Genomic DNA, 13,996 nt, shown 5'->3' with positions numbered 1-13,996 from the left:
CAGCTCCACGAGCGAGGGGTTTAAACATAAGCCGGGGCTGGAGGGTGGGCGCTGGGGTGGCATCAGCGCTCCCTGGATCTGGCTCCTTGGGGGCACGGCGGGGATGCACCTCGCTCTGCGGGGATGGCGCTGGGCCCTCTGCAGGGCTCTTATCAGCGGCTGCCAGGGGCTCCTGCTGCACCCCGATAGGCGCTGGGCTCCGGTGCCCCCAGTGCCACGTCACCCCCCACCCCGTCAACAGCAACAGGACACCCACCTTGGGGTGAGAACCAGTACCCCAAATCCTGGCTACACCCCAGAGAAGTTGCTGCAAGGAGGGTGCACTGGAGCTGAGCGCACCCCCTCATACAAACAGGGAGTGCATGGGCCCCCCCTTTCTACCCCTTGAACAACCCAGGGTCGCTCCCACCCACCCCAGAGCTGTGGGACCCCCATCCCCAATTCTGCATGTGCAGGATGAGTCCCTGGGGCTGAGCAAGAGCAAAGGGAAGCCGTGGCTCGCGGGCGCTCGCTCAGCAGCGCTGCCCTGCACAGGCACCGGGAAAAATGAACATAAATTAAAAAAGAACAATTTTATTTCTTTCAAACAAGATCTGTAGCAAAGTCACAGTGGCTCTTCCATTCCACACCCAGGCAGGAGTAAACACACCCCCCAAAAAATACAGGAAATAATTTAACTGGAGCTACGGTTCAGCAGAGACAAACCTGACACACCGGAGTGGCCAAGCAGCCCGGGACGCTGCTGGACCCGGCCCACGCTCCAGCAGAGCCGGGGGGGGGGGCTCTCCCAAACCGGCACCCCCGGCGACCCGCGCTGCTGGGAGATGCTCCGGCACATCTGGGTAACGCCACGGCCACCCACGTCCCACACTGTCACCCCCCAGCAGGCACTTCAGGGCCCCAGTCACACGATGGGGCTGGTTTAACCCCTTCCGTAGCCCCCCAGGGCTGGGTTGGGGTCCAGCTGCGCCAGGACCCATGGGGAGTAGCAGCGAGGGGCTGCGAGCACCCCCAGGCATGGAGGGGACTTCCCCATGTCACAGCAGGCACCGCACGCACTTGGGACACCCTGGAGGAGCCACAGCCTGTCCCCCAGCCACAGGGACACCGATGTGGGGGGTACCCAGCTCGGAGGCGAGTGGCACCAGGGCTGGATCCTTCCCACCCCCGCATGGGGCCTTCCCAGGGTGTGAGGCAGAGATGTGGGGACGGGGTCCCAGGGCAGCATCCCCCCCAGCAGCTGCAAGTCTTTCAGCACAACGAGGCCCCAAGAAGCCGGGGTAAAGCCCACGATACCCGCGAGGACGGTCCTGGTGCCAGCAGGTGACACAGAGGTGACACCATGGTGAAGGTGGCACCCCCGGTTTGGCTTCGTGCAGGCTCACCCCAAAAAAGGCACAGAGCAGTTGAGCACCCCCAGATCTCAGGGGGCTTCCTGGCACTGGTGGCATCTCAGTTGTCTCCTCTCCTAGGCTGGGGGCAGGGGAGCCCCCCCGTTCCTTCCACAGCTCCAGGCCCCTTTTTGGGGGGAGACAATATTCCAGCAAAGTCTTTAGGGTCCCAGCTCCCTCCTGGCTTCTCGCCCCAAAGCTGGGGGATGAGGAGGAGGAGGGAGCGAGGCCGGTCAGGTCATGTAGCGGGTGACGGCTCTCAGGGCGTAGAGCAGAGCCGCCTGCATCCGGGCCTCCAGCAGGAGCAGGTTGATGTGCACCTGCAAGAGAGAGCGGGGTCAGGGCACGGGGGCTCAGCATCCCCCCCCAGCCTGCCAGGATGGGCAGGGACAGGGCAGCACCTTTTCCGAGTGCTTGAAGTGTCTCCAGAACTGCGTGTACATCCGCTTGGTCGTCTTCTCCGGGTAGCAGGCCACCGTCTTGATGTAGATCTTCAAGCTGCGCTCCAGGAGCTGGTTCACCTCCCCGTAGTCATAGTCGTCATAGCTGGGGGAGGGTGATGTGTTACTCCACATGTAACCCCCACCCACTGACACAACCCAAGGGCTTTCTGAACTGACTCTGAGCCCCCGAACAGCATCGCCTTGACTCAGTCTAAGCAACAGCAACAGCCTCACCAAGACCAACCACAGAACAGTTTGGGTTGAGGGACCTCCCCAGCTCCCCCAGTGCCCCCCCTGCCACAACAGGGACATCTTCACCAGCTCAGGGTGCTCAGAGCCCCGTCCAGCCTGGCCTGGGATGTCTCCAGGGATGGTTCAGCCACCACCTCTCTGCCCAACCTGGGCCAGGCTCTCACCACCCTCAGGGCAACAATTCCTTCCTCATGTCCAGCCTGGATCTCCCTCCTTTAGTTTAAACCATCACCCCTTGTCCTGTCACAACAGGTCCTGCTCAAAAGTCTGTCCCCATCTTTCTTATTGTCCCCTTCTAAGTCTGGAAAGGCTGCACTAAGGTCTCCCTGGAGCTTCTCTCCTCCAGCTGAACACCCCAGCTCTCTCAGCCTGTCCCCAGCAGAGCTGTTCCAGCCTCGGGTCATTCCCGTGGCTCCTCTGGCCCCTCTCCAGCAGCTCCATGTGTGTCTGTGCTGAGGTTCCCAGGCTGGACCCTCATGGGCTCTACCCATGGCACAGAACAGGCTCCAGCCATGGCCTGGGGACCTCGGGGACCTACCGAATGCCAAAGACACAGTGGACGTAGTTCCAGATGGCCCTGCGCAGCATGGACGTGTCCACGCCGCAGTGCATGGCGATGGTGTTGTACGTCAGGTTGTAAACCACCTGGAACTTCTCATCCAGGAGCTGCCCCACGTCGGGGTACAGCCGGTTGATCAGCGAGTAGCCGTGGTCCTCCCATGTGTAATCCTGCCGCAGAAAGGACGCTGGGGTAGGGGCTTGATGGGGAAACGCGGGGTCCCTTCAAACCCAGGGATGTAAGCTGGAGTCTCCCCCAAAATGCTGACCCCCAAAATTATTAGCGACTGGTCACGCTGCTACTCCCAGCCCTTTGCTCTCTGCACCCATGCTGTCCATGATGCTGGGGACACTCCTGCTGTCCCCACACTGACACAAGCGGGATCTGTCACCCAGTGCCCTGTCACCCCGTCCCCTCCGGCTGGCGCGGGACCACGAACACCCACCTGTGCCCGGAAAGTGGGAGGCGCCTGCTCGCCCCTCCGCGTGAAGTCCTTGTAGCCAAACTCGGGGTCCTCCACGAAGCAGAGGACGTTGGACTGCAGGGAGTGATCCGACAGGTCTACAAGGCAACGAGTGCTGTGTGACACCAGAGCAGCAGCCCTGCAGCTGGGGGCCCCATCCTGCTCCTTCCCCCTCCCCCGTGATACCCCCAGCCTGCGGGACCCCATCCCCAGCCAGCCGCACCCCTGCACCTCCTCACCCGAGGGAGCAACCAGCAAACTCTCCGTCTTCTCCAGTTCGAAGCGCGTCGCCATCTCCTCCTGCGTGACGCCCTCCTCCTCCTGCTGGCTCTCCTGCAGCAGCTTCATCCTCTCCATCAGCACCTCCACCTCCCGCAGCCCATCCTTGCCCTGGCCGAGCAGAGGGCAGAGTCAGAGGGACTGCAAGCCCAGAGCAGCCCCAGGGATGCTCTAAAGAGTGTTTTGCCTCTGGGGTTGTCCTGCCCAGAGCGCAGCTGCTCCCCTGCCTCATAGCGGGGACTGTGAAGAGGGGGAAGCCCTGCGGAGGATGCTGCTGCACAGGGGGTCATAAAATCATGGAATCATTTTGGATGGAAAAGACCCTCAAGATCATCAAGTCCAACCATAACCCACCCCAGCACTGCCCCATGCCCTGAGAACCTCATGTCCGTCTGTCCAGCCCTCCAGGGATGGTGACTCCAGCACTGCCCTGGGCAGCCTGTTCCAATGCCCCACAGCCCTTTGGGGAAGAAATTGTTCCTAAATCCAACCTCAGCCTCCCCTGGCGCAACTTGAGGCCGTTTCCTCTGCTCCTGGCGCTTGTTCCTGGGGAGCAGAGCCCGACCCCCCTGGCTCCAAGCTCCTTTCAGGCAGTTCAGAGATCAGAAGGTCTCCCCTCAGCTCCTGTTCTCCAGCTGAACCCCCCAGGTCCCTCAGCCGCTCCATCACACTTGTGCTCCAGCCCCTCACCAGCTCTGTTCCCTCCGCCCAACTCACTCCAGCCCCCCAGGGTCCCCCTCTTACCCGGGAGCCCCCCATGCTGTCGTCAGAAGCAGAGCTGCTGTCGCTGTGGGGTGAAGGGGGGCGGCAGCCATGCCCCCCATCCTGCTCCTCCTCGGGGTTGATGCCACAGCCGAAGACGAAGGAGGCGAGCGAGTGGTAGTGGGTGAGGAGCACCAGCGCCTGCACCAGCTCCGCCAGCGACCAGCTGTGCTCCCCCGTCTTCAGCAGCGCCTGCAAGGCACGGGGGGGTTGGAGAGACCTGCCAGCCCCCCAGCTCGCTGTGCTGTACCCCCCATCACAGCAGGACTAAGCCACGGGCAGGGGGACAGGAGGGCATCTGGGATGTGCCTCCCCATAAACCAGCTGTCACCAGGACACCCCAGCCAGGGGGGTGTCACCAATTGGTGATTTAGGGTCCTGCTTACCATGGGGTGGGGGGTTTGAGTGCATCTGCCACAGGGGGACAAGTCACCCCTTCCCCATCCCTCAGAGCAGCACAGCCCCTGCCCTCCAGCTCAGAGACTCCCTGAAAGGGTTAAATCTGGGGGCGTTGTGCAAGCAGCGATGTGGCTGCTGGGGTCAAGCCCCCAAAACCAGAGTGTGTTTGGGGGGAACGCACACCCTGCAGCAGCAGCATCCGCTCTCACCTCGATGTGCTCCTTGGTGATGAGCCAGGGCCGGTGCGCCAGCAGCTTGTTGATCTCGTTGAGGTTCCTGAGTTTTTGGGGGGCACAGTGCAGCCCCTGCAGCCAGGCCGGGTTGCCCCCCACCTGCAGGAACTCCCCCATGTGCAAACCCACCAGGTAGGAGCACTGGTGCCGGGCCGCTGCCTGCGGGAGAGCCAGCAGTCACCCCCCAGCACCGGCCAGGGGCCCCCACAAACCCACTATGAGCCCTTGGAGAAGCCAAGGCAGGAGCCCCCCCCACATCCCCCCTGGGGAGATGAGCACAGACAGGGGGCTCTGCCCACCCCCCACCCCCATTATCAGTTCAGGTCCCCAGTGGCCATGGAAGTGTTGGGGTTGCTGGTGTACCCTGGGTGGGCACCAACCCCAAAGGGGACCCCAAATAACTCCTGCCTCCAGGAAAAAAACCCAAAACAACAAAAAAACAACCCAAACAATTACACTGGGACCATATATACCCCCCTGAGACCCCCGCCCCCAGGGCCCCCCGTCCTCACCATGATGGCGATGTAGTGGCGCTTGTGGTAGGGCAGGGGCCCGTCCATGCGCAGCAGCAGGTACTGGGTCTTCCAGAAGCTGCTGAGATACTGGGGGTGCAGCCCCATGACCATGGTGATGTTGTCCACCCTCCCCGCCGACACGAAGGCTTCGACCAGGAGCTGGTGCCGGCTGCTCTGCGCACCCTCCTGCAGGATCTGCCGGGGTAGGGGACAGGAGGGGGGTGACGGGCTGGGTGCTGCTGCCCCCCCATTCTTTAACAGCCCCCCCATTCTGTAACAGCCCCCCTAACCTACAGGGAGACCCCCACCCCACCAGCGGGACCCAGGAGTGCCCATCGCATGCTCACCCTGTTGGTGCTGCCCATCCGCCTCCCCGCCCGGTACGGACACCTCCGTCCCCCGCTGCCCGTGTCCCCTGTCCCCTTCCCGGGGGACAGCGGGTGACCGGGGGGCTCCATGTCGGACCCCGCACAGCTCAGCCCACAGGTCGGGTTGTTTGTTTGGGCTCTGGTGTGGAGCAGGGAGGAGATGGGGCTCAGCCCCCCAGCATCTCCACCCCCAGCGTGGTGACGAAACCCGGCGCTATCTCTGTTGGAGGGGGAACCATCTGGGACAGCGACAGCGGGTGCCAAGATAGGGCTGGTGAGCCCTGGGGATTCCTGGTCATGGGTTTTGGAGCGCGGGGGGTGGGTGGAGCACGATGGGGGCTGCAGCCCCTTTGCAGCACAGGGAGAAGACACCCACGTGTGTGAGCGGGGAAACTGAGGCACAGGCAGGGCAGTGACTCGGGGCAGGAAAACACCGGGGTGGAAACAACACAACTGCTCCCCCCACCCTCTAAAGCAAGACACCCCCACCCCCTGCTGCCACAGGGGCACCCCCGGGTGGGTGACCCTTCCCCATCCCAGCCCCTTCCCCAGCATCCCCCCCGAGCTGGGCACTGGTAAGTGAGGTGTGGGGATCCCTCCTTACCAGCTCCTGTCCCCCTGCCAGGGCAGGGGTGTTGGGGAACCCCCAGTAGGGAGGGATGTGCCCACCCCAAACCATCCCCACGGCTCTCACCTCTTCCAGGGGGATGAAGGCGCTGGGCCCCCTCCCCAGCTGCCAGGGAACCTTCACCCCTTGATCCTAGGGGAGAAAAAGCAGCGGCGTTAGACTGGGAGCGGGAGCCACCGAGTGTCACCAGTGGGATGAGCGTGGTGGCACCGGAAGGGGTGACGCAGCAGCCATGGGGACACGCGGCCATCGCCCTTGCGTCAGGCCGGCCAGCGCCTGATGAAATCGGGCAGGGGTGTTGCTCCGCACCCCGGGGAGGTGTGTGTGACACACGGGGACCATGCCAGGACACCGGAGCCGTGCCAGGACACCGGAGCCGTGCCAGGACACCGGAGCCGTGCCATCGCATGCCAGGAGAGCAGAGACACCCCCTCGCTCCCAGGTCTCAGTTTACAGGGAAGACACGGGGGAAAGAGAGCCCGGGGGGACCCAGGGGGCCAAGGGGCAGGACAGCTCCAGCCTTGGTCCCAATCCAGGCGCTGCAGTTTGCAGCCACCGGCATAAACACAGCACCCGATAACCCCCCCGGGGCACGAAATGCCAATATACATCACCAGTTATTTTTCCCCCCTCCCCTCTTCAGACCCGTTAATGTAATTAGAACAGAAACGAGTCACCCGTTCACAAGGCAGCTGCTGCTCTCTGCACTCCAAACACAAGGTCCCGCTCATCTTTGACCCCCCATGCCCCATCTCCCCCCTCCCAGGGAATAGTTTCCATGCTATATTTTCTCCAAGCAGATATTTTTCTCCGGGTAGGGTGCACATGGAGGATGATGCAAACAGGAGCACAATGGGACCAGGAGCCCCCCCAGCCCTCCTGCTGCAAGGGTCTCTGTGCCCATGGGGACCCCCAGCCAGCCAAGGAGTCAAAACCCATGGACACAGCAGAGCCTGAATCCTCCCCCCGTCACAATTTCGCACTGCACTGTCCCACCAGCTCGCAAGGCTGCAGCCGCGTAGGGGAAACTTCACCTGCATCACAGCAGCACCCATGGGTGCCAACGGGGGGGACATAGCATCCAACCCCGAGAGCTAAAGTAATCCAATAATCCATCCCAAAACACCCACAGAGAACACAGAACCTGGCGTGGGGCTGGGACAAAAGAGGGTGGAAAAGGTTTCAAGTGCTCTGGGAAGGAGGGGAGGGGGAAGGGGGCTGGTGTGTGGTCCCCCCAATACAGGGGGACACGGCGCTTGTGTGACACCAGCGCTGAGAAAGGGCGTTTGGCAGACGTGCGCCCGCAGCATCGCTGCCCCGACCTGCGCTCCGGGTGCAGGAGCCGGCGGTGGAACCACCGCGGGAGATGCTCGCGGGGGGAAGCACCCGCCTCCTCCGCCCGTTCCTGCAGAAATCCCCTCACTAACAGGAGCCAGGGTGGCACCGCAAGGCTGGGACCCGTCCCCGAGCACAGGGGACAAAGGCACTGACCCCCCGTTTCTGGCACTGCTCAGCCAGGCATGTGCTCCCCCCAGATCACCGGCCCCGGGGCGATGCCCTCCCCACATCCCCTCCCTCCGGGGCTGGCGGGGGCGGGCAGCGCACAGACCCCCGCGTCCCATCCCACGGCATCGAGACAGAAAAGCAGGCACAGCACCCAGCAGCGCGTTCTGAAACCGAGAAGCCTTCAAAAAACCACAACAGCACAGTCAGACAAACACCTCCCAGCTCACTAATGATGGGGCAGCTCAATGGGAAACTCAGCCCCCAAATCTGTGTTTTCACCCCTGAGCTCAGCACCCAGCACCACCCCAGCACCCCGCAGCCAGGCAGGAGAGGTGACAGCGATGGAGTCACCTGCAGGAGACAGGACATGTCACCGGGGGACGGTGGCGGCGGGAGGAGGGTACCCGGACACACGCAGCCGGGGATGCCGATGGCAGGACCACACGTCCCGCTGTCCGACGTGGAGTGATGGGCAGGGAGCTGCTTCCCCCGGGTCTTTTCTGCAGCGCCCTGCGGAGGGACGAGCACCGGGGCCGTCACCTGGTGTCACCAGGAGATACCTGAGAGCCAGAGCCGGGCACAGCCCAGGTGACAGCAGGTGCTTCTCCTGCCGCTGCCTCCAAACCACCGTCACAGCGGTGGGTACAGCCTGGCACCCTCTCCCGAGTGGCACAGGGGTGTAGGGTGGCACGAGGTGACAAGGCAGCAGCTGTCGCGGGGGCCACATGCTCCCCACGTGTCGGGCAGTGGGTCACAGCGCTCCCGCCAGCGCTGGGCTGCTGCCACCCCAGCAAAGCCACCAGCACCCAACCGCCATACGTGCGGGATGCTCCTGCCCTGAGTCACCGCGGAAGCCGGACCGGGGTGACAGAGGGAAGAGGCTGATGCCATCGCTGCTCCCGGTGCTGAGCTGGCTCTGCACTGACTCACGGTTTGGGGAGAAAGAGCTTTTTCAGTGCTTCAAGAGGTTCCCTGGGAGGGGATGGCAATGGAGAGACACCAGGAAGGCAAATCCACAGGGGACAGGGCAGGACTGGTGACTGTGACAGTGAGGAGGAGCCGGGGAGCCCGGCCAGCCCCACCGCTTGTTGGTGACAGCTCAGGGTGACCTTGGAAGGTGCATTTTAATCATCACTACGCAGAGGCTCGGTATGTTTTACTGCATTGAGCAATCCTCGGGGTGCTGCAGTTAACCCTGGCTGCACTGTCACCGGGGATGTCTCACCTCCCGCTGATGGGGAAACTGAGGCACGGAGGCGATGCCCTGACCCGCACCACCACGCCACCCGCTCCCAGGCACCAGGGCATCGCTGGAGCTGCCGAGGGAAGGAGTGAATGCCCTGGGAACAGGAGGACGGGTGTGCTGAGCAGCGAGCCCCCGCCGGCACTGCTGCCAGTGCTTAGTCAGGTGTTGGAAAATCATTCCCGATAAGGCAAGGTTAAACAAACACCATGAAGCCACCTCATAACCCGGCTCCTGCCAAAACCTGTCAGGAGGCCGTGCCTGTACGGCGAGAGCCGCGCGGGGGCTCGGCCCCGCTGACACCCGGACCCCACAGGGGAGCGACCCCTCGGCACGGGCTGCCCCACCGCAGCCCCAGCCGGACCCGCTCCCCGAGAGCACAACCTGGCTGCCACCGCTCTCCAGCGTGGGGGCGAGGGCGCCCCAAATCCCACCCGACCTAGTCCGGAGAAGAGCGGAGCTGCCACTGAATGCCCAACACTGCACCTGGAGTGTCTGTGGTACCTGCTTGACGTCGGTGGCATCCCCGCCACCGTGTCCGCCCCCCAGCCTGCTCCAAGCACCGACTCCAGGTTTCGGTTCACAAGTGCCGGAGCTCCCCGGCAGCACCGCTGTCCAGGCTCCTTCCCACCCACTGTCCCAGTTTCCAGCCCGTCAGGAGTCACTGTCCCTGCAGATACACCCTGAACGGCTGTTTGGGGAGGCAGAGAGACCCCATGTCCTGGGGAAGGGGGATGTGGAGCAAGAGGAAAAACTGCAAATGTTTGGGTTTTTTTTAGATGGGAAAATAAATCTTAAAAACAGAGGCAATTCCCAGCGTTTCAGGGAACTCAGCGGGTTGGTGCACTGAAGTTGCAGGTGGGTTTGATGGCCCAGCAGGGTCCTGCAAAGCTCCACAGATATTTCAGGCTAGTTTTGCACACTCGACTCCAAGTGCAAAAACCCTGGGCAATGCAAGAGGTTTCCCAGACCTTTGAGTTAATGGGACATCAGACGGAACCACAGCCAGCCCAGGAGCACAGGAACAAGCAAAACAACTGGATGGAGCCCGTTGATCCCCTGCCAGCTCCACAGCCACCTACCCCAGCGGGAACGTCCCACCGCCAGCTCCTGCCTCAGTTTCCCTTTGCTTCCCAGCCCATTCCTGCAGGCAGGACCTCTGCCCGGCTCCCACACACATCGCAGCTCCTGGAGGGATCAGGAGACCCCAAGATCTCCCCATCCAGCCACCCCAATGTCCCCCTGCCAGGACAGGGCCACCCCGGCAGCCCTGGGTGGGATCCCGGCACCCCAGCCTGCTCCCACAACACAGTACCCTTATTTTTAGGCTCGCTGCAAATAAGCACCAGGGTTATTTTTGCAGCCCGGCCCCACATGTCCCGGTTTCACCCCTCCCTGCAGCCGGCCGAGGGGAGGTGGCCGCGGGCTGGGGACAGCGGTCCCAGGGTGGGGGGACACCAGCAGCCCCGCCCTGAGCGACCCCCGGGTGGGCTGCACGGCGGCAGGGGATGCACGGGGAGGGGGAGGCGAAGCGAACCGGGCAGGCGAGCCCCGAGCCGAGCCCTTACCTCGGCGCCCCGCCGAGCCCCGCAGCCCCGGTACTCCTCCAGCCCCGCGGGCGGGCACGGCGAGCCGGCCAGCAGCATGGCAGCGCGGGGAGCGGGGCCCGGGACCCCCGGGCTGCGAGCGGCCCCCCCGGGCGGGGCGGGGGCTCCCGGTCACCCCCAGCCACCCCGGTCACCCCCCGGCTCCGGAACGTCCCGCGGCCCCCTCCCGCTCCGCTTTCATAGCGCGGCGGCGGGAGGGGCGGGGCGGTCGGCAGCCCCGCCCTCAGTCTCCACCAATGGAAGCGCGGAACCGTGGCCAAGACGTAGCTGTTAGCCAATAGGGAGCGGCGGCGCGGGGGATGCTGGGGGTTGTAGTTCGCCCCGGCGTCGCTCCGGTGCGAGAGGGGCGGGTGTGAACGGTGCGAACTGCAGCGGGACCGCGGCGGCTGAGCCCCCGGACACGGGCTGGGAGTCGGGGGGGGTCTGGGGCTCCTGTCTGAGTCCTCTCTGCTCCGAGAGGAATGTCCTGAGCTGGAGGGACCCACAGGATCATGGAGTCCAACTGCTGTCCCTGCACAGGACACCCCACAGCTCACCCCGTGTGTCTGAGGACGTTGTCCAGTCTCTTCTTGAGCACTGTCAGGTTGGGCTGTGACACCTCCCTGGGAGCCTGTTCAGTGTCCAGCCCCTCTGGGGGAAGAACCTTTCCTAATATCCAGCCTTTTTCTAATATCCAAACTTTTCCTAACACCCAGCTCCTGCTGCAGCACCTGACACAGGGACCCATGGAAAAAGTCTCCTGGGGCCAAAGGGAAAAAAGAGAAAGCTGATGGAAAAGGCACGCGAGGAGCCTGCGTGTCTGCGGGGAGTGGTATTTGTCAAAATTGCTCAGCTGCCCTCGGCCTGTGCACAGAGCGTGTCCCATGGCCGCGTGTGGCCTCGAGCAATCGCTGTGCCCCCCCTGCCACCCCACTGCACCCCAAGGCTCCCTGAAGCTTTGCAGAGTTTGATCAACTCCAAGAGCTTCAGAGCAGCTTTCCCTCCCATCCCCTACAAGGCGCCCGGCCCCGCACCAGCTCCGTCCGTTTGAATAACAAACACCAATAAAACAGGGCGAAGGAAGGGAAAAAACCCTCCCGCAGCCCCAGACAGCAGCGCCGATAACAATCTGGTGCTGCTCGACAGGCTGCACATGGCAAAGTCCAGCAAACAAGAGCCGCTGCACAAACAACTTGGGTTTTGCCTGGCAACAGCCTCCTCCAGCTCCAGCCGCAGCTCCTGCCAATGGAGCGGACATGTCAGCGCCTCGGCAGCGCGGTGCCGGTGGCACAGCCAGCGGCCGGCACGCCACGGCACGGCACAGCACAGCACAGCACGGCACGGCACAGCACAGCACGGCACGGCACAGCACAACATGGCACAGCACAGCACGGCACAGCACAGCACGGCACAGCGCGCTGCAGCCGCACCGGCCTCTGCAGGGACACAGCGCGGAGCCAGTTCCAAACGTCCCCGGGTCGGCCGCGCCTTGTCCTTGTCCCGTTCCGGTGCAGCACAGCCTGCAGACACCCCGTGCTATTTTAGGGGTGTTTTGCACAGGGAGGGTGTGGGTCTGGGCGGTGTTTGGAGTGAGGACGTTGCCTCCTGCTCGCTTGGCTCCAGCCGCCCAAGGTGTTTGCCTCTCGGTAATGCTGATATCATTTGAGAGGAATGATTTGATTTGATCTGATCCAGGTTGTTCCTGCTCTCGGGGAACCTGCTCCCACACTGCCCGGGGTCAGAGACGCTGTTTCAGCCCCTGTCACCCAGGTCCAGCTCCATCGTTTGCTCCTTTGGCCGCATCTCACCCCGCGGGGGCCCTGGAGCTGCTCACACGTGGGGCAAGAGCCAAAATTCTGCCAGTCCCTGGCCAGCACCGGGGCCACCTAAGGCCACGAGCTCTGGCTTTGCTCTGGATAAACACGTCAGCCTGGAGATGAAAAGCTGCCCCTTGCTTTGCTGCTGCAAAGGCAACACAGTGCAAGCAAAGCAGAGGGGGTGCTGCCCCTCTTCCCCTTTTTTGCCCCCCAGAAAGCTCTGGACACAGTGGGGACAGGCTGAGAGGGACCTGGGGACCCCAGGGCTGTGGGTGTGCGTCAGGCGATGGTCCAGCTGGAGAGACCGGCCGGAGACGGCGCCAAATATTTAATATAAAAATATCCCATCAGGAGACACCGAGGCCCGTGTCAGATGACACTCGCAGGATCGGGCAGCGCTGCATCCCCTGCGCACGGAGCAGGGGCTGGAGGGGCTGAGCCGGCTGGGGGTCACGGAGCCGGGCAGGGACGCGCTGGGTGACACGGAGCAGCACACGGTGCCCCATCTGCTCCGCGGCTCGGCCCGCGTTACTGCAGCCTCAGCACTTTTCCCGGGCTGTTTGCAGCGCTCCTGCCCACGCAGCAGCCGGCTCAGGCTGTCACCGGCATCTTCTCCTGTCCCCAGCAAAGGGGGTGACCGGCCACTCTGCTCTGCCGCGGGCTCGTCCCCTGCGCACCGGGAGGACAACACTGCATGCCCAAAACGGGTGACACCGGGCAACGCCAAAGGGGCTGCAGCATCTCAAGTCCTTTCACCCCACAAGTGTCACCAAAGAAGCCTTGAGGTCCCACTTGTTGTCCCGGTTTGAGCCCAGCAGTGCTCGTTCTTCAAGGAAATGTGACTGGGAGGGTTTCTCGGCGCTGGCTGATTCACATCCAGGCTCGTGACAACGTTCATCGGCAACGGGGTGGCAAAGACAAAATTTCCTCGAGAGAGGAACCCAAGAGCTGAACCCAAACGCCCTGTTTCCAGAAACACCCGTCATGGGAAACAGGCGACCGCTCAGGAATTATTTCAGGGCTGACAGTGCCCTCGTTATCAAGGTGTTGACTGCAGTTCAACGGCGCTGTGAGAAAGCTAAACAGGAAGGCAAAGGTGGTTGCTCAGGTGAGTCAGCTCGGAGCAAATAACAGAGTTGGCTGGGGACAATCCGCATCTTGTCCGGCCTTTGGGTGCCTCACCAGCCCAGTGGGTTCGTCCGGCTCAGACCCCGAGGACAAAGAGAAGCAGCAGAGAATCACAGAATCGATTTGGGTGGAAAAGCCCCTCAAGACCATGGAGTCCAACCATTAACCCAGCTCTGTCCCTGCCCCATGTCCTGAGAACCTCATGTCCGTCTGCCCAGCCCTCCAGGGATGGTGACTCCAGCACTGCCCTGGGCAGCCTGTTCCAATGCCCCACAGCCCTTTGGGGAAGAAATTGTTCCTAAATTCAACCTCAACCTCCCCTGAACCAGCGGTTTGTACTGGTTTGGACTGGTGGGTGCTCCTCTTGCTCTGGAGCCCCCGTCTCCAGAACAAAGCTTGTGCTCACCTGGCTCAGCTACAAAAC

General features: G+C 63.0%; 1 protein-coding gene across 1 annotated transcript; it reads right to left on the bottom strand.

Moving 5' to 3' along the window:
• Positions 1 to 557: 557 nt before the first annotated feature.
• SESN2 (sestrin 2) lies at positions 558 to 10,764 on the bottom strand. Its single transcript, XM_065857411.2, has 10 exons — positions 10,610 to 10,764; positions 6,359 to 6,424; positions 5,294 to 5,491; positions 4,758 to 4,940; positions 4,132 to 4,341; positions 3,348 to 3,498; positions 3,091 to 3,206; positions 2,625 to 2,815; positions 1,793 to 1,937; positions 558 to 1,711 (listed from the first exon to the last, which is right to left on the bottom strand). The coding sequence occupies exons 1-10, from the start codon at positions 10,685 to 10,687 to the stop codon at positions 1,625 to 1,627; spliced, it is 1,425 nt and encodes a 474-aa protein (XP_065713483.1). The 5' UTR covers positions 10,688 to 10,764; the 3' UTR covers positions 558 to 1,624.
• Between the last annotated feature and the right edge of the window lie 3,232 nt (positions 10,765 to 13,996).

This window comes from Patagioenas fasciata, chromosome 25 (assembly GCF_037038585.1).
Source record: "Patagioenas fasciata isolate bPatFas1 chromosome 25, bPatFas1.hap1, whole genome shotgun sequence".
NCBI lineage: Eukaryota > Metazoa > Chordata > Aves > Columbiformes > Columbidae > Patagioenas > Patagioenas fasciata.
Note: the sequence above shows the minus strand (reverse complement) of the source record. Positions and strands in the feature narration are given on the sequence as shown.